Raw genomic sequence first — 26471 nt, 5'->3', positions numbered from 1 at the left:
TGGCAGTGGAAATGTGCTTCGACTTGGAAGCCTTAGCAACCTTGATTACCACCGCTGGAACTTTCTGCTTAGCTATCTGACCTGAGGATGCAGGGTAAGATAAAGCAGGTGTACTCGAGGAAAGAGCCACTGCTAACGAGGAAGGTCTGAGGAGGCTCGAGGTCGGAGTCGTGGAGGCAGGAGGACCCTCGGTTGACGGTGGAACCGAGGCCGCTTTCGAAGTCGAGGGTGTGGTTGAAGAATCCATCCCTAAAAGCTTCTCCATTAAAATCTGACGACATTTAAGGGCTCGAGGTTGAAGAATAGCACAGCGCTCGCACGACTTCAGTTGATGATTGGGGCCAAGGCACTTGAAGCACCAACGGTGTGGGTCCTTGAGGGAAATCGCACACTGGCACTGGCTACACTTCTTGAAGCCCATTGCTGGCCGGGACATAGAAGGCAATATAGCTGCTGCAAAGTCGAAGCCCATAGGCTGCGGCCGAGCAGCCTGCCCCGCCAGTCGAATGGAAGAAATTAATTTTTTTTTTTAAAAACTAGAAATAAATAAAAGAACACAGCGATTCATGAAGAAAATAAACACAAACCGCGGTGAGAGAAGGTACGAAGTTAAACATAGAGAGTCAAAGATGGACTTCTCAGCTCCGTGGAAAACTGAGAACTGAGGAGACTCACCCTGTGCTGGGTGGGAAGGCACTCGCGCATGCGCGGTGCAGCTGATTCGAAACTTCTAGTTTCTACAAGCAAGTCTGCTTGCGAGGCTATCCGCATCTGGGCTCCATGGATGACGTCACCCATATGTGAGAATAGGCTGACTGCTTGTCCTGGGATAAATATTTTTTCACTCAGAGAATAGTTAAGCTCTGGAATGTGTTGCCAGAGGTTATAGTAAGAGTGGTTAACATAGCTGGTTTTAAGAAAAGTTTGGATAATTTTCTGAAGGAAAAGTTCATAATCTGTTATTGAGACGGCATGGGGGAAGCCACTGCTTGCCCTGGATCAGTAGCATGGCATGTCAGGTACTAGTGACCTAGATTGGCCACTGTGGAGACAGATTACTGGGCTAGATAGACCACTGGTCTGACCCGGAAAGGCTTTTCCAATTCTCTTACAACTAGCAACTAACATTTGGTCCACAGGTTTCCTCCCTATTCAAGTCCTGTTTTTCCATCTTGAGACAGTTACATCCAGTGCAGAGTCTTTTTGATATATGGTCCTTTCACATCCTTCTCCTTGCATAGTTTACAGCACAAATTGTTTATCTCATTGTGGTTTAAGAACATAAGAATTGTCATACTGGGACAGACTGAAGGTCCCTCAAGCCCAGTATCCTGTTTCCAACAGTGGCCAACTCAGGTCCCAAGTACCTAGCTAGATCCCACGTAGTAAAACAGATTTTATGCTGCTTATCCTAGGAATAAGCAGTGGATTTCCCCAATCCATCTCAATAATGGCCTATGGACTGCTCTTTTAGGATATTATTCAAACTTTTTTAAAACCCCATTACGCTAACTGATTTCCCCACAAACTCTGGCAACGAATTCTGGAGTTTAATTTACATGTTCTGTGAAGAAATATTTTCTCTGGTTTGTTTTAAATCTATTACTTAGTAACTTCTTTGCATGTAACATAGTAACATAGTAGATGACGGCAGATAAAGACCCGAATGGTTCTTCTAGTCTGCCTGACCTGATTCAATCAAAAAATTTGTTGGGGTTTTTTTTTGGGTTTTTTTCTTCTTCTCCTTAGCTAATTCTAGGCAAGGATCTAAAGCTCTGCCCGGTACTGTTCTTAGGTTTCAACTACTGAAGTCTCCGTCAAAGCTCATTCCAGTCTATCTACACCCTCCTAGCCATTGAAGCCATCCCACAGCCCATCCTCCCCCAAACAGCCATATACAGGCATAGACTGTGCAAGTCTGACCAGTACAGGCCTTAGTTCTTCAATATCTACTATTATTTTTTGATTCTAGATCCTCTGTGTTCATCCCACGCTTTTTTGAACTCCGTCACCATTTTCCTTTCCACTACCTCTCTTGGGAGCGCATTCCAGGCATCTACCACCCTCTCCATAAAGTAGAATTTTCTTATATTGCTCTTGAATCTCCCACCCCTCAACCTCAAATTATGTTCTCCGGTTTTACCATTTTATTTTCTCTGGAAAAGATTTTGTTCTATGTTAATACCTTTCAAGTATTTGAACGTCTGAATCATATCTTCCCTGTCCCTCCTTTCCTCTAAGGCAGGGGTGCCCACACTTTTTGGGCTTGCGAGCTACTTTTAAAATGACCAAGTCAAAATGATCTACCAACAATAAAATTTAAAAAAAACACAACACACACTGTATGCATAGAATTGTTAATTATCATTCCTATTCTGGGGTTTTTTCAAAGAGGTCAAAGCAGATGACTCTATGCATTGTCACCTCAGTAACCATACAAAAATAGACAAAACCCACCCCCCTCCCTTTTTACTAAACCACGATAGCAGTTTTTAGCGCAGGGAGCTGCGCTGAATGCCCAGCGCTGCTCTCGACGCTCATAGGCTCCCTGCGCTAAAAACCTCTATTGCGATTTAGTAAAAGGGGACCATATTGTAAAATATAGAGAGCAGATATAAATTCAGACACATTTTGATCACTAAATTTAAAATAAAATCATTTTTCCTACCTTGTCTGGTGATTTCATGAGTCTCTGGTTGCACTTTCTTCTTCTGACTGTGCATCCAATCTTTCTTCCCTTCTTTTAGCCTGTATGCTTTCTCTCCTCCTGACCTCATTCCCCCCCCCAACATTTTCTTCCTCTCTCCCTGCCCTATCTTTCTTTCTCTCTTCATGCCCCCTTTCTTTTTTTCTGTTTCTCTTCTTTCCTTCTGTCTCCCTGCCTGCCCTCTTTCTCCCTCCCTGCCCTCCCCCAAGCCACTGCCATCGGATAACAGGCCCCCAAAGCTGCCCGCCGCCGGCCAAGCTCTCCCTGCTTCGGGCCCACCAGCATTCCTTTCCCCGACGTCAATTCTGCCGTCGGAGAGGAAGTTCCGCTGACCAGAACTTCCTCTCCGACGGCAGAATTGACGTCGGGGAGAGGAAGGCTGATCGGCCCAAGATCGACCTATTGGGAAAAATGCTGCCGGGTCCTGCCTTTGAGGAAACAGAAAGTAGGCAGGACCTGGCAGCAAGAAGAGCAAATCGCAAGCTTCACTGACCTGTCTCCCGCTTTAGCCCGCGAATGGGGCTCTAACATGTGCGTGCCGGCTTCCCTTCTCTCCCCCCCCTCGGACATAACTTCCGGTTTCAGAGGGAAGAGAAGGGAAACCGGTACAAGCACACGTTAGCCCCCGGAGCATAAATTCTCCAAGCCGGTTTTTTGTTGTTTTTTTTAAATGTTGAGCAGTGGAGGCAGCAGCAGAATTCAGGAGCAGGCCAGTCAGGAGGGGAAAAAAGAGAAGGGAAGAAGGGAGCCCGCTCTGCGATTGACTGGGGTCGCCTGAGCGAGCGACCTGTCGTTCGCGATCGACGTGTTGGGCACCCCTGCTCTAAGGCATACATATTCAGGGCTCCAATCTCTCCTCATACGTCTTTGTCGCAAACCTCCTATCATTTTCGTCGCCCTCCTCTGAACCGCTTCAAGCCTTCTTGTGTCCTTTGCCAGATACAGTCTCCAAAACTGAACACAAAACTCCAAGTTGGGCCTCACCAACGACCTGTACAGGGACAGTTAACACCTTCAGTCTTCTACTGGTAACACCTCTCTTTATACAGCCCAGCCATCGCTTTGTCGCACTATTTTTTTGCCTTTAGATCCTCGGACACTATCACCCCAAGGTCCCTCTTCCCATCCGTGCATATCAGCCTCTCCCTTCCCAGCATATACAGCTCTCTAGTCCTAGTATTTTTGGAAAAAGTGAACAAGCATTTCATATCTACCCTTTCCACGTCACTCATTATTTTATAGACCTCTATCATATCACCCAAGCCATCTCTTCTCCAAGCTGAAATACCCTAGCCACTTTAGCCTTTCCTCTTAGGGAAGTTGTCCCATTCCTTTTATCATTTTTGTTGCCCTTCTCTGTACCTTTTCTAATTCCGCTATATCTTTTTTGAGATATGGTGACCAGAACTAAACACAGTATTCGAGGTGTGGCCGTACCATAGAGTGATACAAGGGCATTATAGCATTTTCATCTTTATTTTCCATTCCTTTCCTGATAATTCTTAACATTCTATTTGCTTTCTCAACAGGTGCCGTACATTAAGCTGAGGGTTTCAACCTATCCTCAACAATGACACCTAGGTCCTTTTCCTGGGCAGTGACTCCTAACACAGAACCCTGCATCACATAGCTATAGTTTGGGTTCCTCTTTCCTACCTTCATCACTTTGTACTTGCTCACATTAAACATCATCTGCCATTTTGATGCCCAGTCTTCCAGTCTCACAAGGTCTTCTTGCAATTTTTCACAATCCTCTTGCGATTTAACTACTTTATTTCATCAGCAAATTTAATTATCTCACTAATTATTCCCATCTCTAGATCATTGATAAATATGTTAAAAAGCAGCAATCCCAGCACAGACCCCTTGGGAACCCCACTATTTACCCTTCCCCATTGAGACTATTGATTATTTAAACCCATTCTCTGTTTTCTGTCTTTCAACTAGTTCTCAATCTATAAAAGGACATTAAATCCTATCCCATAATTTCCTCAGAAGTCTTTCATGAGGTACTTTGACAAATGCCTTTTGAAAATCCAAATACACAATATCAACCGGTTTACCTTTATTCACATGTTCATTCACCCCTTCAAAGAAATGCAGTAGATTTGTGAGGCAAAATTTCCCTTGACTAAAACCACGTTGGCTTTCTCTCATTAATCCATGTTTATATTTGTTCTGTCATTTTGTTCTTTAGAAGTCTCTACCATTTTGCCCGGGACCGACATCAGACTCACTGATCTATAATTTCCCTCTGGAACCCTTTTTAAAAATCAGTATCACATTGGCAACCCTCCAGTTTTCTGGTACTACCGGTATGCTTGTTTTTAAAGAAAAATTACTAATAGCTAAGAAAGTTCATTTTTCAATTCTAACAGCATTCTGAGATGTCTACCATCCGGTCCAGATTTGTTACTTTCCAGTTTGCCAAATTGACCCATTACAATTCAGAGCTGCCCAATCTGGTCCTCAAGATCTACTGGCAGGCCAGGATTTCAGGATATCTACAATGAACATGCATGAGAGAGATTTGCATACCAAGAAGGCATTGCAGGCAAATCTCTCTCATGTATATTCATTGTGGATATCCTAAAAATCTGGCCTGCCAGTAGATCTCGAGGACTGGAATTGGGCAGCCCTGCATTACATCATCTAGTGTTAGAGATTTTATGAGTTTCTCTGATTCATCAGAATTGAATACCATTTCTGGCACTGATAACTCCCCCACATCTTCCTCGGTGAAGACCGAGGCAAATAATTCATTCAATCTCTCCACTATGGCCTTGTCCTCTCAGAGAAGCCCTTAATCCTCTCGATCGTCTAGCAGTCCAACCAATTCTCTTCCCGGCTTCTTGCTTTTAATATACCTAAAAAATACTGTGTGCTTTTGCTTCCAGTGCAATCTTCTTTTCAAGATCTTTCTTCGCCTTCCTTATTAGTGCCTTGCATTTGACTTGACATTCCTTGTGTTGTTTACAATTATTTTCAGTTGGATCCTTCTTCCACTTTCTGAAGGATTCTCTTTTAGCTCTAATAGCTTCCTTCACCTCACTTGTTAACCATGCTGGCTGCCGTATGGTTTCCTTCCATTTTTAATACATGGAATATATCTAGTCTGGGCTTCCAGGATAGAATTTTTAAATAACATCCATGCCTGATGTATATTTTTGGCCTTTGCAGTTGCACCTTTAAGTTTCTTTTTCACCACTCTCCTCATGTTATCATATGGAAATATTGGATAAGATGTATATGTTGTAAGATGTTTGAGGATGACGTTTATGTGTTAAGAAGGGGATACATTTTTAAAATAGTCTCCTTTTATAAAGTTAAGTGCTGTCGTATTGGATTTCTTGTATAAACTTATTCCAGGGATTATATAAATCTGATCATGTTATAATCACTTAAATCAAGTAACCCTAGCACCATTATCTCCCTCACCAATTTATGTGTTCCACTAAGAACTAGATCTAGAATTGCTTCACCTCTTCTTGTTTCCTGACCCAGCTGATCTATAAAGCAGTCCTCAATTTCATCAAGGAATTTTATCTCCTTAGCATGCCCTGATGATACATTTACCCAGTCAATATCGGGGTAGTTGAAATCATTATTACTGTGTGTTTCTGCGCCTGTAGAATTTGTAGTCAGTTCAATTCAAGGCCCTCCTTAACATATAACACTACATCTCTACTGATTCAATCCACCCTATCATGATGATATAACTTGTAACTTGGTATGACAGTGTCCCATTGGTTATCTTCCTTCCACCAGATTTCAGAGATGCTTATTATATCTATCTTTTCATTTAGTGCAACATGTTCTAACTCTCCCATCTTCTTAGTCTTCTTGCATTTGCATATAGACATTTCAAACAGTGTTGGTCATATCTATTTACAATTTGCTCAGCAGTTGGCATAGATAATTATTTGCAATCTTTAAAATCAGCCTGCTCTTAATTTAAGGAAACCTTGTCTACTGTGGCCTGTACTGCAATCTCACTATCAGGATGTTCTGTCTTTCCTTTTATGATGAAATCTTTTAAAGATACCTTGTTCCGAACCATGCTCTTTAGAGCGATTGTCGGCCTTCCCCCAGTTTCTAGTTTAAAAACTGCCCTATTTCCTTTTTAAATGTTGACGCCAGCAGCCTGGTTCCACCCTAGTTAAGGTGGAGCCCATCTTTGCACAATAGGCTCCCCCTTCACCAGCATGTCACCAAGTTCCTAACAAATCATTCATTACAAAATTGTACTATTAGGTTACCCTGTCATGAGGGTAAATTTTCCCATATTACACCTCTTTTGAAGTAGCACCACTGGTTCCCAGTCGAACAGAGAATCTCTTTCAAGATTCTTTTTCTAACTTTCAAAGCACTTTGGTACATGCATGATCTTACCATTCCTTACTCCCCTCCTCGTAAACTCCATTCTATCAATGACCACTGACTGGTGGTGCCCTTTCCTCTCTTTGCACACCTTGAATCAACTTACCATTGTGCCTTTTTTCTTTATAGCTCCAGCCCTGTAGAACTCCCTCCTGTTATTAGGGGAGAAGCATCTTGAAGTTCAAATCTGCTATAAAAACTTGGTTATTTGAACAGGCTTTTTCCCGTTAACAGAATAGGACCCCCCCAACTCCTTCCACCAATGGTTCTAATATTTATGTTCTCTCATATGCTATATGTTGTAGATGATTGTCTACTCATGCCACAATTGCTGACTGCTACTGTTCAAAGAATTGCAGTTATACAGTGGTACCTTGGTTTATGAGTGCACCGGTTTGCAAGTGTTTTGCAAGACGAGCAAAACATTTGCAAAATCGGCACCTCGGAAATCGAGCGTGCCTCGATTTGTGAGCGGCGCCCCCCGCGATCCGGCACCTCCACCCCGCTGCGATCTGAAGTCCCCTAGACCCACCCGAACAGGCTTCTTACTTCCATCTTGGCAGGGGGGGTGCCGGATCACGCGGGGGGGACCTTCGGAGGGAGCAATGACGGTTTTCGGGGGGGGGGGGGGGGATAGAGTAGCACCGCTGGCCTCGGGGGATGGGGTGGGTGGGAACGAATCAAACGAGTTTCCCTTAGTTCCTATGGGGAAACTCGCTTTGATATACGAGTATTTTGGTTTACGAGCATGCTTCTGGAACTAATTATGCTCGTAAACCAAGGTACCACTGTATTTCTTAATTTGTACCTCATTTTAGATTGTATCCTACCTTGCTCTATATAGCAATTCCTAAATAAATAATTGCCCCAGATAAAGAGTTACAGTATTCCTGAAGGCAAAAAAAATCATCTTTGGTTTTGGCACTGGACTTCAACAATTGTGGAGGGAGCTTAGGCAAACAAAGATGATGAAGAAAATCTTCGGATACTGAGGATCACAAGTCCTATCTGTTAAGACTAGATGAATACAAATCTACTGTTATCAGCTAAATATACCTATTACCAGAATAAGATGATTGAAGCAATCAAATGATCAAGTGAATTGGTTAAGACAATTTATTTCCTAATTAATAATATGAAAACTTTAATTACAGGTACTTTTTAACAGCTAAGAATTTTAGGGGTTTTTTTTTTTTAAGTAAAAAGGTAAATTTTCTTGCAAGTTTTGGCAAAGCTAATAGAGAAGATAGTATTTTAGAAATTGTTAGTTTTTGGAGAAAGCGGACATCCTGAATCCATTTCGCTCAGCTCATAACACAAGAAACTGATCAGTGCAATAGATACATAATGTTACTTGATTTGTCTGCTTCATTTGACAATACTGACCATAATCCTTTTGGGTGACAATCTTTTTTGCTTTCAGGGAGTTCTTATTGGTTTGGATCTTATTTGTCAGCCATAAACCAGAAGTGTGATGGGGTCAGGATGTTTCTCAGCCAGCCAAATCTGTGCACCCCAATACCCATGGCAGAGGCCGTGGACACCACCTTGAAAGCAGCATAGGTTGCTAAAGTCATGCCCTTTCTACATGTCTGTTTGCTTGGCTAGTAGCTGGAAGAGCTCTGCAACCTTCTCTCTGGTGGTAAAGTTATTTGCAAACTCCATCAATGCTGTGCACTAAGTTCCATAAGTAAGAATGTCCATTGTGTCCAGCAGTCCGCTCACACGGTGGCCACCAGGTCAAAGACCAGTGCTCTAAATGAGTCCAGCCTCAACTGCGTACTTTCCAATTGAGCAGGAACTTCTCCAACTTTGTGTTGAATCCCTAGAGGGTGTTTTCCCCTATAACAGACTCCAGAAGAGCGTTCCAGTTTTCTACCACTCTCTGGGTGAAGAAGAACTTCCTTACGTTTGTACAGAATCTATACCCTTTTAACTTTAGAGAGAGTGCCCTCTCGTTCTCCCTACCTTGGAGAGGGTGAACAATCTGTCTTTATCTGCTAAGTCTATTCCCTTCAGTATTTTGAATGTTTCGATCATGTCCTTTATTAGTCTCCTCTTTTCAAGGGAGAAGAGGCCCAGTTTCTCCAATCTCTCACTATACAGCAACTCCTCCAGCCCCTTAATCATTTTAGTTGCTCTTCGAGTAGTACTGTGTCCTTCTTCAAGTATGGCGACCAGTGCTGGATGCAGTACTCCAGGTGAGGACGCACCATGGCCCGGTACAGCGGCATAACCTTCTCTGATCTGTTCGTGATCCCCTTCTTAATCATTCCTAGCATTCTGTTCCCCCTTTTCACTGCCGCCACGCATTGTGTGGACGGCTTCATTGACTTGTCGATCAGAACTTCCAAGTCTCTTTCCTGAGAGGTCTCTCCAAGTACCGCCCCAAGTATTCGTGCATGAGATTTTTGTTACCGACATGCATCACTTTACACTTATCCACGTTGAACCTCATTTGCCATGTCGATGCCCATTTCTCGAGCTTGATTATGTCACGTTGCAGATCTTCGCAATCCCCCTGTGTCTTCGCTACTCTGAATAACTTCGTATAGTCTGCAAATTTAATCACCTCACTCGCCGTACCAATGTCCAGATCGTTTATAAAGATAAGAACATAAGAACTGCCCCTGCTGGGCCAGACTGGTGGTCCATCTTGCCCAGCAGTCCGCTTACGCGGCGGCCCTCTGGTCAGAGACCAGTGCCCTAACTGAGACTAGCCCTACCTGAGTATGTTCCGGTTCAGCAGGAACTTGTCTAACTTTGTCTTGAATCCCTGGAGGGTGTTTTCCCCTATAACAGACTCCGGAAGAGCGTTCCAGTTTTCTACCACTCTCTGGGTGAAAAAGAACTTCCTTACGATCGTACGGAATCTATCCCCTTTCAATTTTAGAGAGTGCCCTCTCTTTCTCCCTACGTTGGAGAAGATGAACAACCTGTCCTTATCTACTAAGTCTATTCCCTTCAGTACCTTGAATGTTTTGATCATGTCCCCTCTCAATCTCCTCTGTTCGAGGGAGAAAAGGCCCAGTTTCTCTAATCTTTCACTATCCTCCAGCCCCTTAAACATCTTAGTTGCCCTTCTCTGGACCCTTTTGAGTAGTACCATATCCTTCTTCATGTACGGCGACCAGTGCTGGACGCAGTACTCCAGGTGAGGGTACACCATGACCTGGTAAAGCGGCATGATAACCTTCTCCGATCTGTTGTGATCCTCTTCTTTATCATTCCTAGCATTCTGTTCGCCTTTATCGCCCCCACTGCACAATGCGCGGACGGCTTTATGGACTTGTCGATCAGAACTCCCAAGTCTCTTTCCTAGGAGGCCTCTCAAGTACCACCCTGGACATCCTGTATTCATGCATGAGATTTTTGCTACTGACATACATCACTTTACACTTATCCACGTTGAACCTCATCTGCCATGTCGATGTCCATTCCTCAAGCCTGATTATGTCACGTTGCAGATCTTTGCAATCCCCCTGTGTCTTCACTACTCTGAACAACTTTGTATCATCTGCAAATTTAATCACTTCTCTCGTTGTACCTATGCCTAGATCATTTATAAAGATGTTGAAAAGCACGGTTCCAAGCACTGAGCCCTGCGGCACCCCACTGGTGACGCTCTTCCAGTCCTAGTATTGTCCATTTACCCCCACTCTCTGTTTCCTATGCTCCAGCCAGTTTTTAATCCACGAGTATATCACCCTCGATTTCATGGCTCGCAATTTTCCAAAGTAGTTGTTCATGTGGAACCTTGTCAAATGCCTTATGAAAATCCAGATATACAATATCAACCAGGTCGCCATTGTCTATCTGCTTGTTTACTCCCTCGAAGAAGTACAGCAAGTTCGTCAAACAAGATCTGCCTTTGCTGAAACCGTGCTGGCTGATTTTCATCAGACCATGTCCATCAAGGTGATCAATGATGTGGTACTTTATCAGTGCCTCTACTATCTTTCCCGGTACCGAGGTTAGACTCACCGGTCTGTAGTTTTTCGGGTCTCCCCTCGAACCTTTTTTGAAGATCGGCGTAACATTTGCCACCTTCCAGTCCTCCGGAATCTTTCCCGATTTGATCGACAGATTGGCTATTAGCTGAAGCAGTTCAGCTATAGTCCCTCTCAGTTCCTTGATGACCCTCGGATGGATATCATCCGGTCCCGGGGATTTATCGCGCTTAAGCCTATCAATCTGCCTGCATACCTCTTTTAGACTGACCATCAACCCTGTCAGTTTCCCGTTTTCATTTCCAGCATATAGCCTGTTAGGTTCCGGTATGCTGTGGAAATCTTCTTTGGTAAATACAGACGCAAAAAATGTGTTAGTTTGTTGGCGATTGCTTTGTCCTCCTTTAGCGCTCCCTTTATTCCATGGTCATCCAATGGTCCCACCGCTTCCTTCACGGGTCGTTTCCCCTTGATATATCGTAAAGAATGGTTTGAAGTTCTTCGCCTCCTTGGCTATTTTTAACTCATAGTCTCTTTTGGCCCCTTTTACTGCCTTATGGCACCTGCGTTGATGTTGTTTGTGCTTGTCCCAGTTTTCATCTGTTTTTGACCTTTTCCATTCCTTAAACAAAGTTTTCTTGTCTCTGATCGCTTCCTTCACCTCTACAGTGAGCCACGCCGGTTCTTTGTTTTTTCCTCTTTGATTCCTTGTTGATACGTGATATATATAGATTTTACACCTTGGTGACTGTGTCCTTAAAAAGGGACCAAGCTTGCTCTAGTGTTTTTACAGTGCTTATCCTCTTCTTAATCTTCTTCCCTACCATGCAGCAAGTTCATCAAACAAGATCTGCCATCAAATACCTAACAAGACTTGGGCACACAGAACAGGCTAGAAAAACCATGCAGAAAGCAACACTGTCTGTCAGTTTACTCCCCCTATATTCCCCCATATATAGATTCTCCCCAGTCAAACAAGACGAGGACCCCTCCACCCCCCCACACCCCCATCCACTCCCCCCTCAGCGACGAGAGAGAGAAAAGAAAGAAAAGAGAAAAGGAATAAGCAAAGCAGCATCACAGAAGAGCAATAGCAGCAGTGACCTGTTCCAAAAGAGACCTATACAGCTGACTGGGCCCCTCCCCCCCCCGAGACCCCGCAACTTCCAATGGGCCAATTCACGAAGTGACCGCTTCCAGCCTGTGGGCTCCCTCATCCATCCACTTTGAGTACTCCCCGTTTGGCTACAAGAAGGGTAATAGAAAACAAAACGCCAATGGGCAGCAGTGAATCCCCGATCTAAAAACTCCACATCATGACACAATACCAAAATTCGGTAGGACCACTGGACTGGCACCCCCAGGATCTGGGCAAGAAAGTCAAGAACCCCATTCCAGTAAACGCCCAAGACCGGGTAATCAATGATCATGTGCAATAGAGTTCTTGGTACACACTCACATTTGTTGCAATCCTAGAGTCCCACAATTCCAACTCTTGGTACAATCCCTAATCCTAGGTCTAATAGACTACTGCAACATATGATATCTCCCATGCACAGCAACCATGATAAAGCAATTACAAACAATACAAAACACAGCCCTAAGACTGGTCTACTCACTGAAGAAATATGACCACATCACAGAGGCATATCACTCACATTGGCTCCCAATACAAGCGCGAATACACTTCAAATTTTACTGCCTATTTAAAGCAATAAACGGAGACAGCCCAGCCTATTGGAACAATCGACTAGTTCAATCCACCTCAACTAGACATAGGAGAACCCACGCACCATTCACACACTCTCCAACCAAAAATGTCAAAAGAAAAAAACTGTACGACAACCTCCTAGCCACTCAAGCTGAAAAACTCGACCCACAACTCTACAACCCATTGACCAAGACCACAGACTACAAAACCTTCAAAAAAGAAATAAAAACCCTTCTATTCATAAAACACATAAAACCAAACTAATACCTGCATCACCTACAACTACTACTTATGAACTTCTAATATCATGTCAACTCAGATGTAATCCTTAACAACACTAAGAAATGTACATACTACTCCCTAAATACTTCTAGTCTCCAGAGAAACCATTCGTTATCCGCCTTGAACCACAAGGTAATGGCGGAATAGAAATTCCTAATATAATGTAATGTAATAAGCCAGCCTGCAACCCCCTTTGCCTGGTAAAGCAAGTATGATGAAGCAGTTTAAACTGGAGTTCCTGCAACTGAGCATTGCGCACCCTGGAAGTCACAGTACAGAAATAGGTCCGGAGCTCTTCCGAGGCAATCTCATCCCCCAACTCCCTGGACCACTTAGAAGCCAGAATAAGCAACTGGGTGTCCTCCCTCTCCGCCCACGCCGTCCTGTATCATAAAGATAAAGAGTTTAAAGCAGGGGGGAGGGACAGGAAGATCTGGTCCACCCGTAAAAAGGAACCGCCCCAGGATGACAGCGGAGGTTATCCATATAAAAGTGCCACAGCTGGAGATAAGCAAAAAAGGGCATGCGAGGCAAGACCCAGGTGGTGCAGAAAGTGTCAAATGAAGGAAAAATGAAGGTGTCGGAGCCCATGGAAGACACATGACCCAAACAGAGACGAGACCTAAACTGTGTCTCAACACCTCCAGGTGTCCCCACGCCTGGGAGGAAATCAGGGCTGTGGCTATCATCTGCAAAACCCAGTTACCATGGTCCTTATCAATTCGGTGCCGCCACCAATGCAGCGCCTTTTGCAAAGGAGAGAACCAAACCGAGGCAAGACCTAGGTGGGGTCGCCGAGACTAAGGATAAGTCAAGCAGGCCAATACATGGTAAGGAGCTGCCCAAGAGTCAAACAATCCCATGGGAGCGAAGTGAGATTCAGCAGTAAAGAGCGTGTGGATCCAGTGCAGAAGGGCAGCTACATTATATAAGCGAAGGTCCGGCAAAGCCAACCCCCCCTACCTCGGCTCTGTGTAAGCTTCCACCAGCCTATACGCGCTCTCTTACTATGCCAAATAAAGGAACATAAGAATTGCCGCTGCTGGGTCAGCCCCGGAGTTCATTGTGCTCAGCAGTCAGCACACGCGGCGGCCCTCTGGTCAAAGACCAGAGCTCTAACTGAGACTAGCCCTACCTGCGTACATTCTGGTTCAGCAGGAATTTGTCTAACTTTGTCTTGAATCCCTGGAGGGTGTTTCCCCTATGACAGACTCCGGCAGAGCGTTCCAGTTTTCTACCAATCTTTGGGTGAAGAAAAACTTCCTTATGTTTGTACGAAATCTATCCCCTTTCAATATTAGAGGGTGCCCTCTCGTTCTCCCTACCTTGGAGAGGGTGAACAACCTGCCCTTATCTACTAAGTCTATTCCCTTCCCAGTAAGAACGTTCCCTAAGTCTATTCCCTTCCCAGTAAGAACGTTCATCCGCAGACTTAAGCCAGAGAGGGATCATCTGTATAGGATAGAGGAGCTTGGGGATCAAAACCATCTTCACAAGGGCAATTCTACTAGAGAGAGGCAAGTCCCACCAGCGAGCACAGTAGTCCTGTAAACTTTTGAACTTGTTGGATATATTACGGTGGTAAACAGTAGGCCAATCCGCACTAAGAAAAATTCCCAAATACTTAAGTTCACCACTCGCCCAACAGAATGGGAAAGCCAGGTCAGAGCGCAAGACATACGGGGAAGAGACAGGCAGAGCCTCCGATTTGCTTAAGTTAATACATAGACCAGAAAATGCACCAAAGGCCCCAATAAGGGTAGTCAAACGGGGAATCGTCTCCCGTGCCTTGCTCACAAACAATAACATATCATCTGCAAAGAGGGTTATTTTGCATTCCTCGTTGCACACTCGAATGCCCGAGATGGCCAGACCAGTCCGAATTTTGTAATCTTGAAGCTCTAAGGACAGAATGAATGAAAGTGGGGATAGGGGGCAGCCCTGCCGTGTGCCTCTATGCAGTGGAAAAGAAGCGGTGCAACATTTATTAATGAGCAACTGGGCCGTAGTGGCTGTACAGAGATTAACTATCCACTGATGAAATGGCCCTGAAATACCAAATTGTTGCACTACCCAAAAAAGATAAGGCCAGGTCACCTTATCAAAAGCCTTTTCAGTGTCCAGGCTAGCCAAAAGATCGTCATTCGCTCAGCCCCTACACTACCGGAGTGCCACCAACATCCATATGATGTTAGAGGAGAAAGCGTCCCGGTACAAAGCCGACTTGGTCAGCATGGACCAGGGAAGGAATCACCTGTGCCAACCGACTCACCAGAATTGCTGTGAGGAGCTTCATATTTTGATTTAATAAAGATATCGGACGATAAGACCCTACTAACTCAAGGTTCTTCCCCGGTTTCGGGAGTACCACAACATGAGCGTGGCTCTGTTCAGAGAGAATGCGGTGAGTGATCTGCATGTCGGCGTACATGGCCATCAAAGCAGGCCTATCCGAGGTTTCAGAATCTTATAAAACTCAGGCCCCCATACCGTCAGGTCCGGGAGCCTTCGCCAGCTTCAGCTTCCCCACCGCGGCATGAACCTCGTCACATGAGAAGGGCGCATTTAACATGTGTAAATGATGGTCCGACACCTGAGGTAAAGCAAGATCTCGAAAAAAGGAATCTCGCGTCTCCAGATCATAAGGGCCTGGTCCATAAAGGTCCCTGTAGAAACGAACAAATTGGTTTTGGATTGCTGCCCTCTCCATGTGAATAGTATGGCGACTCTCCCGAATACGGAAAATGTGAGTGGCCCTCCGAAATGGCCTCACTAAATTGACCAATAATTTACCCGCCTTATTGCCCCACTGGTATAACCGGAACTTGTAAACATCAATATGAGACATAGCTCACTCGGTTAGTATAGCATCAATTTGTTTACGTAAGCCAAAGTATTCTGCATGCGCGGCCTCCGAGGGCTGTGTAAGTAGAGCACTCTTACTCAGACACAATTGCTGAGTGAGAGACACCAAGGCCGCATCCCGTTGCCGTCGCTTCTTAACCATATAGGCGATAATCCCCCCCGGAGATGTGCCTTAGCAGCCTCCCAGAAAATGGTGTCCAAGACCTCCCTGTCCATATTGGTACGGTAGTGACAATCCCATTCTTCAGCGAGATATGCGTGAAAAGTTTTATCCAAACAGAGTGTGGGATTAAGGCGCCAGATGCGACCGTGGGCAGGTCCCTGCCAGTGCAGAGTAAGGGAAATAGCAGCATGATCACTGAAGGGAACATCAAGGATATGTGTGCGCACTACCTAGCCAATGGACTGGGACAGCAACAAAATATAATCCAACCAAGAATGAGAGTAAAAGGTGAAATCCACTTCCCCCAGATGGTAGGCCCTCCACATGTCGACCAGGCCCAATTCGGCCATCAGAAAGTTCACACCAATTCGTTCATTGTCACCACGCACCACCCGGAGAGGTTTGCAGTCTGCTGAGGGGTCACTGGTAATATTAAAATCCCCTACTATAATAAGTTTGTAATTGGGCAAGGCCAACATATGTGCTAAAACAGTGGAAAAGAAGGAGTGAGCACAGACGTTTGGGTGATAGATATTGCATAAAACCACAGGATGATCCTGAAGGATGCCAGCCCAGAGGACAAAACGGCCCTGGGTGTCTACAATAGCAACACCCCTCTGCCTAGAGTTATAGGAAGAGCAGACGGCCTCCCCCACTCAATCCCTCACTAGTGCTCACCAGAAGTAAGGTGTGTCTCTTGCAAAAAGACCACCGAAGCCTTCTCCTGCTTCAGAAAGGACAGCACCTTCTTGCGCTTGATGGAGGAGTGGAGACCATCCACGTTGAGCGTAATATAAGTTAGGTCAGCTGTAGCCATGGGAACTACATAGAGCCATGGGAACTACATAGAGGTAAGCAGCATACAGATTTCTCAGGAGTCCTCCCAGCTGAGCCCCCAGGGAAAGAAAAAAAGAGGAAGAACCCCAGTCACTGAGGGGTATCCACTCACCCCCGTCTCCCCATCCCACCCCCTGAGACCACACCATCCACCGGACCCCCATCTCAAGCATACTCCCCAATCCCCAAGTAAACCATCTCACACCCCTCCCCATACTGCTCCCATCAAACCCTCCACCACAATAATATTAATAATTATTATTATTTATTTTTATATATATCCATACCCGAAAGTTCTAGGCGGTTTACAACAATTAAGCATGGTACATACAATACAAATCATTTGAGATTCGGCAAGTTAAATGCATAAGATATGGGAAGAAATACATACAATTTAAAAATACAGACAATTTTAAAATGGAATAAAAAATGTTAAGTTAAATGATAAGATATATTAAGAACCCAGCCTACTGAATAATTGAGGGTTTTGTTTGTTTGTTTTTAAATCAAGATAAGAAAAGGAAGGAATTGCCTACCCCTGATCTCCCCCCACCCGATGCAGCAACCAGAAACCAGCCAAAAACACTCCCAGGAAAACCATACAGTCAGCAGAGTCTGCCATGAGAAATAAAGCACAAAGCAGGCAAGAAAGCAGTCCACCACTCCCGAGGTATCCAAGAGGAGGACAAGAAAATAACAGCAGCAGAGCGGCAGTCCATCGTGTCAGTCCTAGGGATGTGAACTGCAAAAGGGGCTGTGAGGTGTTCGCTAGCAGATTGTCAGAGCCCCTTCAGAGGGACCCATTCCAGCGCCCCAAACAGCATCCTGCCATAGCGAGAAGCCATCTCTACACCGTATCAGTGGGTCTAAGGGCAGGGACAGACCCTGCCAGGCCGAAAACGGAAAAGTCACAGAGGTCCTTCCCCTCTAGGTATTCACTGCCCACTGCCGGCTCTCCAGGACTTGGGAGGGAAGATAGAAGGAGAGTGGCACGGAGTGATGCATGAGTCACACTCCACCACACTGCAAGCCATCCCTAAATCCAGGGTGCCCAGGAGAAAGGGAACCCAAGTCCCACAGCCAAAAGATGAACCAGGAAAGTCCCGGGCAAAAGGAAAGGCCCGAGTAGACTAAAGGTTCCATAAGGGCACAGTCCAAAAGGTAGTCCAGTCGCAGCCCCACAGCTCCCCTCTAGAGGCCCTGTGTGTAGATTTTGAGCTCCTCCAGGGTGTTGCAAAGGCAAGGCCCAGAGTCAGCATGAATGCGAACCTTGGTGGGGAACAGAACAGTGAAGCGGACCCCTCGGTTCCGGAGTTCGGCGCAGTAAGGAGCCAAAGCGTGGCGACTCGCAGCCACCGCCAGTGAGTAATCGTTGAAGAGGAGTAGTTTGGCGCCCTCATACTCCAGCGAGCCAGCCTTCCGGTACAGAGCCATAAAGCGATTCTTGGTCACTGTGTTTAAGAATTGGGCTATCACGGGTCTAGGCTTAGATTCTCCCTGTCGAAGGTTCCCAATGCGGTGTATCTGCTCCACAACCGCTCGAGTCTCCGCCAGCTCAAGGCCCACTTGGGTCGGCAGCCAGTGTTCCACAATATTCCACAGGTCTGCCGCTTGAACCCTCTACGGCAGCCGGAGGACGCACAGGTTATTTTTCCTCCCCCAGTTCTCTTGGTTCTCCAAACGGGCCTGTAAGGTGGGGCACTGGGTCTCCAAAGCACGCAGGCGGTCAGCGTCCTGGCTACACCGGTCCTCCTGCGTTGAGAGCCTCTGTTCCAGCTGGGTAAGCCGGGACCCGTGCTGCTTCATACAGTCCTTAAGCTCATCCACGGAAGCCTGATATTTCGCTAGTTTGTCATCAATGTGGGCAGACAGATGTTTGATGAGCTCCCTCAGCGATTCCTCTTGCAGGGTAATGGTCGTTCTCGAAGGGCCTTTTAGCCGGGTGCACCGCCCAGCTAATTTAGATGACTGCCCGGCGAATCCTTCTGCTGCCGCCGATGCTCCTTCCGGGCTGACTCTCTGCCAAAAATTTTGTTTGACGCCTGCCTTTTTTTTTTTTTGCCAGCATGCTTTTATTTGCTTCGGGCCTTCCTCATTGCCGGGTCCTGCCTACTTTGTTTCGGCGAAGGCAGGACCCGGCAGTGAGGAAGGCCCGAAGCAAGTAAAAGCAGCAAGTTGTAAGCTTCCCTCCGGGGTTCTATCGTTTGCGTGCTGGCTTCCCTTCTCTTCCCTCCCCCCCCCCCCACGGGACGCAACTTCCGGTTTCGGAGGGAAGAGAAGGGAAGCCGGCACGCAAACGATAGAACCCCGGAGGGAAGCTTACAACTTGCTGCTTTTACTTGCTTCAGGCCTTCCTCACTGCTGGGTCCTGCCTTCGCAGAAACAGAAAGTAGGCAGGATCCGGCAACAAGGAAGGCCCAAAGCAAGTAAAAGCAGCAAGTTGTAAGCTTCCCTCTGTCGCTGATCTATGAAAGATAGGTCAGCAATGGAGGGAAGCTTACAACTTCTCTAGCGACTCTACCGAAGGGTTTGTGAGTTGGGAGGGATGGGAAGAGAAATGCTGCTGCTGCACTGAATAGGGAAGGGGAGGGGGAAGAGAAATACTCTGCTGCTGTACCCATTTTGGGGGGAAGGGAAGAGAAATGTTGCTGCTGCATCCAATTTTTTGGGGGGAGGGGGAAGAGAAAATCTGGTGCACCCAATAGGGGGAAGAGAAAAGCTGCTGCAGCAGCACCCAATTGGGGAGAGAGAGGGGAGAAGGAAGACCAGGGAAGGGAGAGGATAGGCAAGAGACACCAAGACTATGGGAGGGAGGGAAAGGAAAGGAGCTACCAGACCATGGAGGGGGGGAGGGAGAGAAGTCAGTGCATATGGGGGGAGGGGGGAGGAGGGAGATGCCAGGGCATGGGGTGGAGTGGGAAGGAAGGAAGGAAAGGAGAAGAGAGAGATGCTAGAGCATAGGGGAGGGGGTAAAGCTGAAATGAATCATGTACAAAGGAGAAAAAGGGCACAGGATATACAGTTTATTGAAGGGACATAGAAAGAGGGAAGATGCCATATGGAACAAAGAAAGGGCGGACACTGGATGGAAAGGACAGAGAGGGTAGACAGTGGATGCAAGGGGCAGAGAGAGGGTGGACAGTAGATGGAAGGGGTAGAGAGAGAGGGCAGAGGCTGGGTGGAAGGGACAAAGAGAGGACAGATGTTGCATGGAAGGAAGTGAGGACAAACGCTGAATAGAGTGAAGAGAAGATGATTAAAGCAGAAACGACAAAAGATAGAAAAATTTTTTTTTGTTGCTTTACGTAAAATCAAGTAGTATTGTAATTGTATTAATTAAAGTTTATAAATAGGAAATTGAAATAAGGCAGATTTTTTGTGACTAAACCTCTTTCCTCAGGACAGGACAGGATACCATAACAGCAGGGGTGCCCAAATGGTCGATCGCGATCGACCAGTAGATCGCAAAGGCAATGTGAGTCGATTGCGTTGCCTTTGCAATCTTTTTCTTCCTGCCTCCCCGAGCCAGGCAAGGCGCGTACAAGTGCCAGACTCACAAGACTTCACCTCCGACGTCAATTCTGACGTTGGAGAGGTAGTTCTGGGCCAGCCAATCGCTGCCCAGCTGGCCTGTAACTTCCTCTCCGACGTCAGAAGTGAAGTCTTGTGATTCTGGTGCTTGTATGTGCCTCGCCTAGCTCAGGGAAGCAGCAGGGAGAAATTGGCGTGGTGGCTTAGGGGGTAGGGAAAGAATCGGGGAACTGGAGAAATCAGTGCAATGGCTTGGGGGGCCAGGGGGAGAGAGAAAGAAAGAGAGACAGAAAGAAAAGGGAAGTGGCAGAAAGAAAGAAATATTTGATTTACAGTCAGAAGAAGGAAGTGCAACTAGAGACTCATAAAATCACCAGACAAAAAGATAGGAAAAATGATTTTATTTTCAATTTAGTGATCAAAATGTGTCCGTTTTGAGAATTTATATCTGCTGTCTATATTTTGCACTATGGCCCTCTTTTACTAAACCGCAATAGCGGTTTTTAGCACAGGGAACATCGAGAGCAGCGCAGGGATGAGCATCGAGAGCAGCGCAGGGCATTCAGCGCATCTCCCTGCGCTAAAAACCGCTATTGTGGTTTAGTAAAAAGGGAGGGGGTATATTTGTCTATTTTTGTATAGTTGTTCCTGAGGTGACATTGCCTTGACCTCTTTGAAAACCTGCGGAATATATATGATAATTAACATTTTCTCTGCGTACAGTGTGCTTTGTGTTTTTTAAAATTTTATTGTTGGTAAATCATTTTGACTTGGTCATTTTAAAAGTAGCTCGCAACCCCAAAAAGTGTGGGCACTCCTGCTGTAGAGCCATTCTTGTATGTCTGGATGAGCTATATTTATCTTTTTTTTTTTTTAGTTGTTTAAATTCATGCAGAAATAAATGGCTAGATTGAACCTAATGACTTCATTAACACCTTTCCCTTTTTTAAACCTCTATACCACAGTTCTTCAACTGCCGGTTCGCGGACCGGTGCCGGTCCGCAGAAAATTTCTGCCGGTCTGCACAGGGCCGGCGAGATCAAGTCGGAAGTTAAATTTCCTGCTGACTGCGGTTCCTCCCCACTAATGTTCCTCCCAGCCTCAGGCAATTAAGACAGTCTGTCAACGTTGGGGCCTTCCTTCTCTGAGTCTCGCCTGTTCGGAAACAGGAAGTTGAAATAAAATAGGCGGGACTCAGAGAGTGAAGGTCCCGACGTCGGCAGCCTGTCTTGATCGCCGCCCCTGCCGAGTTGCTGAAGAGGGCCGCGGGGAAGTTACAAGTAGAATGGAGAGAGCTGCAGATACAGGTGCAGGTGGAGGGAGATGGTCAGCGTGTGCGAGCAAGATCCTGGGAAGCCTTCACAGTGACTTCCTCCCCTCCCATCAGCTCTCCTACTTGCCAGGGCAGTGATTTACCGGCAACTTCCTGCAGGCAAGTACTGAGAGCTGCTGGAAGGGGAGACAGCCACTGTAGGAGGCAGGGAAGCTGCTGGATAAAGGGAGAGCTGTTACTGGACTTGGAGAGAGTTAGAAGGAGAGATGCTGCTGGGAGGGGAGATGGGAAAGGGATGGGAAGAGCAGAGAGTTAATGTTGGATAGAGGGAGGAGGGAAGGGAGAAGAAGGAGAGATGCTGCTGGGAGGGGAGTAGGGAAAGGGATGGGAAGAGAGTTAATGTTGGATAGAGGGAGGAGGGAAGGGAGAAGGAAAAAAAGGAAGGAGGGAAGGGAGAAAGAAAAAAAGGAAGGAAACAGCTGGCAGGGAGATTACAGGAGGGGAAGGGGGTCAGGGTGGAATGGAGAGATCAGATGAGGGAAAGGGGAAAGAGAGAAATGAGAAAGTAGAGAGACATTGATGCTGGAAAGGGGGTCAGCAGAGAAATGAGAGAGGGATAAAGATGCTAGATCTGGTGTAGGAGAGATAAAAATGAAGAAGGCAGTGAAGCTGGAATGAATGATGTAAAAAGAAGAGAGGAGGAACAGGCTGGATGTACAGGGAAGAGGGGCATAGAATGAAGTCAGATACATATGGAAGGGGGAGAGGGCAGACATTGGATGGAATGGGCAGATGCTGGAAGGAAAAGAGTGAAAAGAAGATGAAAGCAGAAACCAGAGACAACAAAAGGTAGAAAAAAATAATTTTATTTCTATTTTGTCATTAGAATATATCAGATTTGAAATATATATCCTGCTAGAGACATAACTGGGGACTGCAGTATTCTGTTAGCATTATATTTCTATGTAGCATTCTATAATAACTTTGCTTGTTCAGTTTTCTTGATAGTAGAGGGGATATATGTGAAGGGGAGGGGAGACAGGGGTTTTGTTGGTCCGTGCTCTGTATATTTGTATTTATAAAATCACAATTGTTCAGAATATTGTTTCTTTTTATACTTTAATAAAATACGTTCAATATAAAATCATAATTGCGGCTTGTGCAGATGGGATCATATGGTTTGTGGGGACCGAGCTTGCGGAGATGGGGTGTAAATGGATTTTTAAATTTTAGTCCTAGTAGTTTACCGGTCCACAAAATAATTCTTTTATTTCTGCCGGTCCACGAGTGTAAAAAGGTTGAAGAACACTGCTCTATACCATTTGAAAGAGGGCAAATATCTAATTATTCCCTTCTAGCATTGGATGCTTCTTAAATTTAGTAAAAATATTCTGGCACAAGTGTCAAACCTTAAAAAAGGAAGTCATATTGAGCATTGGAAAATAATAATAAACTAATAAAAATAGTACACATTTAGGGCTCTTTTTACTAAGTTGCGAAAATGGTTTTAGCGTGTACTTAGCGCGCGCAGAATTACCATGTGTGCTAGATGCTAATGCCAGCATTGAGCTGGTGTTAGTTTTCCCGCATAGCGCGGGAGTTTGCGCGTGCTAAAAATGTTGGCGCACCTTAGTAAAAGAGGGGGTTAATTTTCCCCACCACCAAATTTCCCCATCCCTCCCCACCTTACTACTTTTTCATGCCACCCGGCTGGAAAAAATTTCTGGGGAGAACACTGAGACACTGAAAATATATCAGCATTGCCCTCATTAGCGCAGAGGGACCCAGATCTGATGCAATGGGTGGAGGCCAAGAAGCACTGGCATCAGTGCAAATCTGACGTCCAGCCAGTTCCGAAAATGTCTCTCAAATTACTGTAGCAATCTGTTTGGGACAGCATCTCTATTTTCAATAGGAACAGTAAATACAAAGTGCAAAATCCCTGCCTTCTTTCCATGGTCAACTACACTGGCATTTAAAGAGGGAAGAGAGCTCTTGGGCATGTAATTCCCTGATTCTGAGAGTTTAACCAGATATCAAGGCCATGACAAATGTCAGAAAGTTCTGCTTCACACAGCAGGTGGTGAACGTCTGGCACTCTCTCCCAGAGGATGTGGTGGAGGAAACCACCATTTTAGGATTTAAGGTAAAATTGAACGCACATCTTCTTGCGGGATACATTGAGGGATACAAATGATTAAGGTATTCGCCCAGGTATGCCTGGCTGAGCCTCCGCGTGTGCGGACCACCGGACTGGATGGACCCCAGGTCTGATCCGGTGCAGACATTTCTTATGTTCTTATCCTTGGTGAGAAAACTGGTGCTTAAAGGCAAATTCTGTATCTGTGGAACATTGATTTTTAGAACACAATGGATAGATTATAAGGGACCAACAGTTTAAATAATTCAACCTCCCTCCTACTGGAAGGTTATTTGGCATGGACGGAATGCTGATTATGTTATCAATAAGGGCAATCAAAACCCTACCCTAAGTTTTAGCTGAAGAGCAGGTTGGGGCATCTGGCTCCTCTGTTGCCTTTGTTAAGAGCAAGGCCAATGTAGAATTGTACATTGCACAGAATTCCCACAGAAGTGTAGCTTTTACATATATACTAAAACTGTGTTAATTTTCACATCCCCAAAGCATCACTGGTAAAAATATTTTGACTGGCAAATAAGACAAACAAAATGTAAGCAGCAGTCAATTGATAAACTTTAAACTAGAAAACTTTTTGTCATTTCACAATTAGCAAAAATAAAAATTTTAAAGTTATTTTAAAAATAAAAGGAAAGTCTGTTTCAAAGGACTTAAAAGATGTTTCTCTGCAGCAAAAGGAACTATGGCGGCAGGTTCTAACAGCTGAAAGAGGCCAGGCAGGCAAGACATGGCGCCAGAGTCCAGTGCAGTGAGGAGGAAGGGAGGCCTAATTATCCGCCCTCACCATACCGGACCGAGTCTTAGATGGCAATGCTTTATAGCAGGTTTACCCAATGCAAGAACTGAGTCTGACATTGAGGGAGGTGTCAATGCCAATACCGCCAGCACAGGTTTATTCTCAGAAGCCATGGCTGCTCCAAAAATCTTTTCCTGTTGAAGGCGTTGAGCCTTAAGAGTGTTTTTGCAACGTAAGACAGTAGGTACAAGAGTCCACCCAATGTTCCGGCCCATGAAACTGAATGCACCAGTTTTATGGATCAGTGAGCGAGATGAGAGCACTTCTTGATCCCACTGGAAGGCTTTGACATCAGAGGAAAAATCTTAGTGGCAAAATAAAAAAACACAATGGCTGAAAGTGCCGAGAGATTAGTCAATGTTCAGAGCCCGGAGGCTGAACAGGCGAAAGGCCCAACTGAGGCAATTTGGGGGGAAGTTGGGAAAAAAAAAAATCAATGAAAAATCAAAATGAAATTAAATACTAGTAAAAATAATAAAGTAGAATAATTAAATGAGTCAAAGGCACTCTTATGGACAGAGTCCAGATACAACTTCTTTGCTTCGCGGAAAACGAAGAACTGAGAGTCACGAGCTGACATTCAGCAGGAAGGCACATGTGTGTGTGTGTGCGGTGCGGGCAGTCTCGACGCTTCGCTAAAGCTTAAAGTGCGAGTACACTTTACCACTGTCCATATTGGGCTCCATGGATAACGACACTTATATGTGAGAATATGCTGTCTGCTTGTCCTAGGATAATTAAAGATACTCATATTTGAAGAAAAAAATACCACATCGTATATTGCACGAGTGGTGAATTCTAACATCCCAATGCAGAGGAGTTATTAACTTACCTGCCAAGGGTAAAATAAAGGTGTTTGATCCAATGGTACCCTTAGTGGAGCAACAATCACCAGTTCAAACAGCAGCCCAAGCAGAAGTGGTACAACTCCAGCCAGAAGGACAGCTACTATGAGCGTCTTCATTATCTAATTAAAAACAAAAATGTTTCTACATAAATACTTCAAAAGCAATCCAGCAAATATATATATATATTATATATAAACTCCAAAGATTAAACTACGATGCATGCATAAAATAAAACCCAAAAAGTTCCTCCAAATATCTAACACACTAAGGCCCAGATTCTGTATAGGACGCCCAGGATGGGTGTCCTATACTGAATCGGGCCTACACCCACCTAAAATAAGCCCGATTCTGTAACCGCCAGTTACAGAACTGGGTTACTGTGGACGCAGCACTGGGTTACTGTGGCGGAAGCACTGATAAAAGAAAACATCGATGAACATTTGGAAAGAAACAAACTTCTGAAAACAAGCCAACATGGTTTCTGCAGGGGGAGATCGTGCCTAACTAACTTATTGCACTTCTTCAAAGGAATTAACAAACAGATGGACAGAGGGGACCCCATAGACATCATATACTTGGATTTCCAAAAAGCCTTTGACAAGGTGCCTCACGAGCATCTACTCCGGAAACTGAAGAACCATGGGGTGGATGAAGATGTACATAGATGGATCAGAAACTGGTTGGCGGGTAGGAAACAGAGGGTAGGGGTGAAGGGCCACTACTCAGACTGGAGGAGGGTCACGAGTGGTGGTCCGCAGGGCTTGGTGCTCGGGCCGCTGGTATTTAATATATTCATAAATGATCTAGAAACAGGGACGAAGTGTGAGACAATAAAATTTGCGGACACCAAACTATTTAGTGGAGCTAGGACTAAAGAGGACTGTGAAGAATTGCAAAGGGACTTGAACAAACTAGGGGAATGGGCAACGAGATGGCAGATGAAGTTCAACGTTGAGAAATGGGAAGCAGA

General features: G+C 45.3%; 1 protein-coding gene across 3 annotated transcripts in view; it reads right to left on the bottom strand.

Annotated features, from left to right (window-relative positions):
* The window catches only part of MARCHF6 (membrane associated ring-CH-type finger 6), a 590605-nt gene that overhangs the window by 85187 nt on the left and 478947 nt on the right, over window positions 1–26471 (bottom strand). For all 3 annotated transcript variants that reach the window (XM_033929823.1, XM_033929822.1, XM_033929821.1), the window contains one exon: window positions 25486–25620. In XM_033929823.1, the coding sequence (XP_033785714.1) occupies window positions 25486–25620 (135 nt within the window). The remainder of the gene's footprint in view (window positions 1–25485; window positions 25621–26471) is intronic.

Source organism: Geotrypetes seraphini, chromosome 2, assembly GCF_902459505.1.
Source record: "Geotrypetes seraphini chromosome 2, aGeoSer1.1, whole genome shotgun sequence".
In the NCBI taxonomy this organism is placed as follows: Eukaryota; Metazoa; Chordata; class Amphibia; order Gymnophiona; family Dermophiidae; genus Geotrypetes; species Geotrypetes seraphini.
This window is presented reverse-complemented; position numbering and strand designations above follow the sequence as displayed.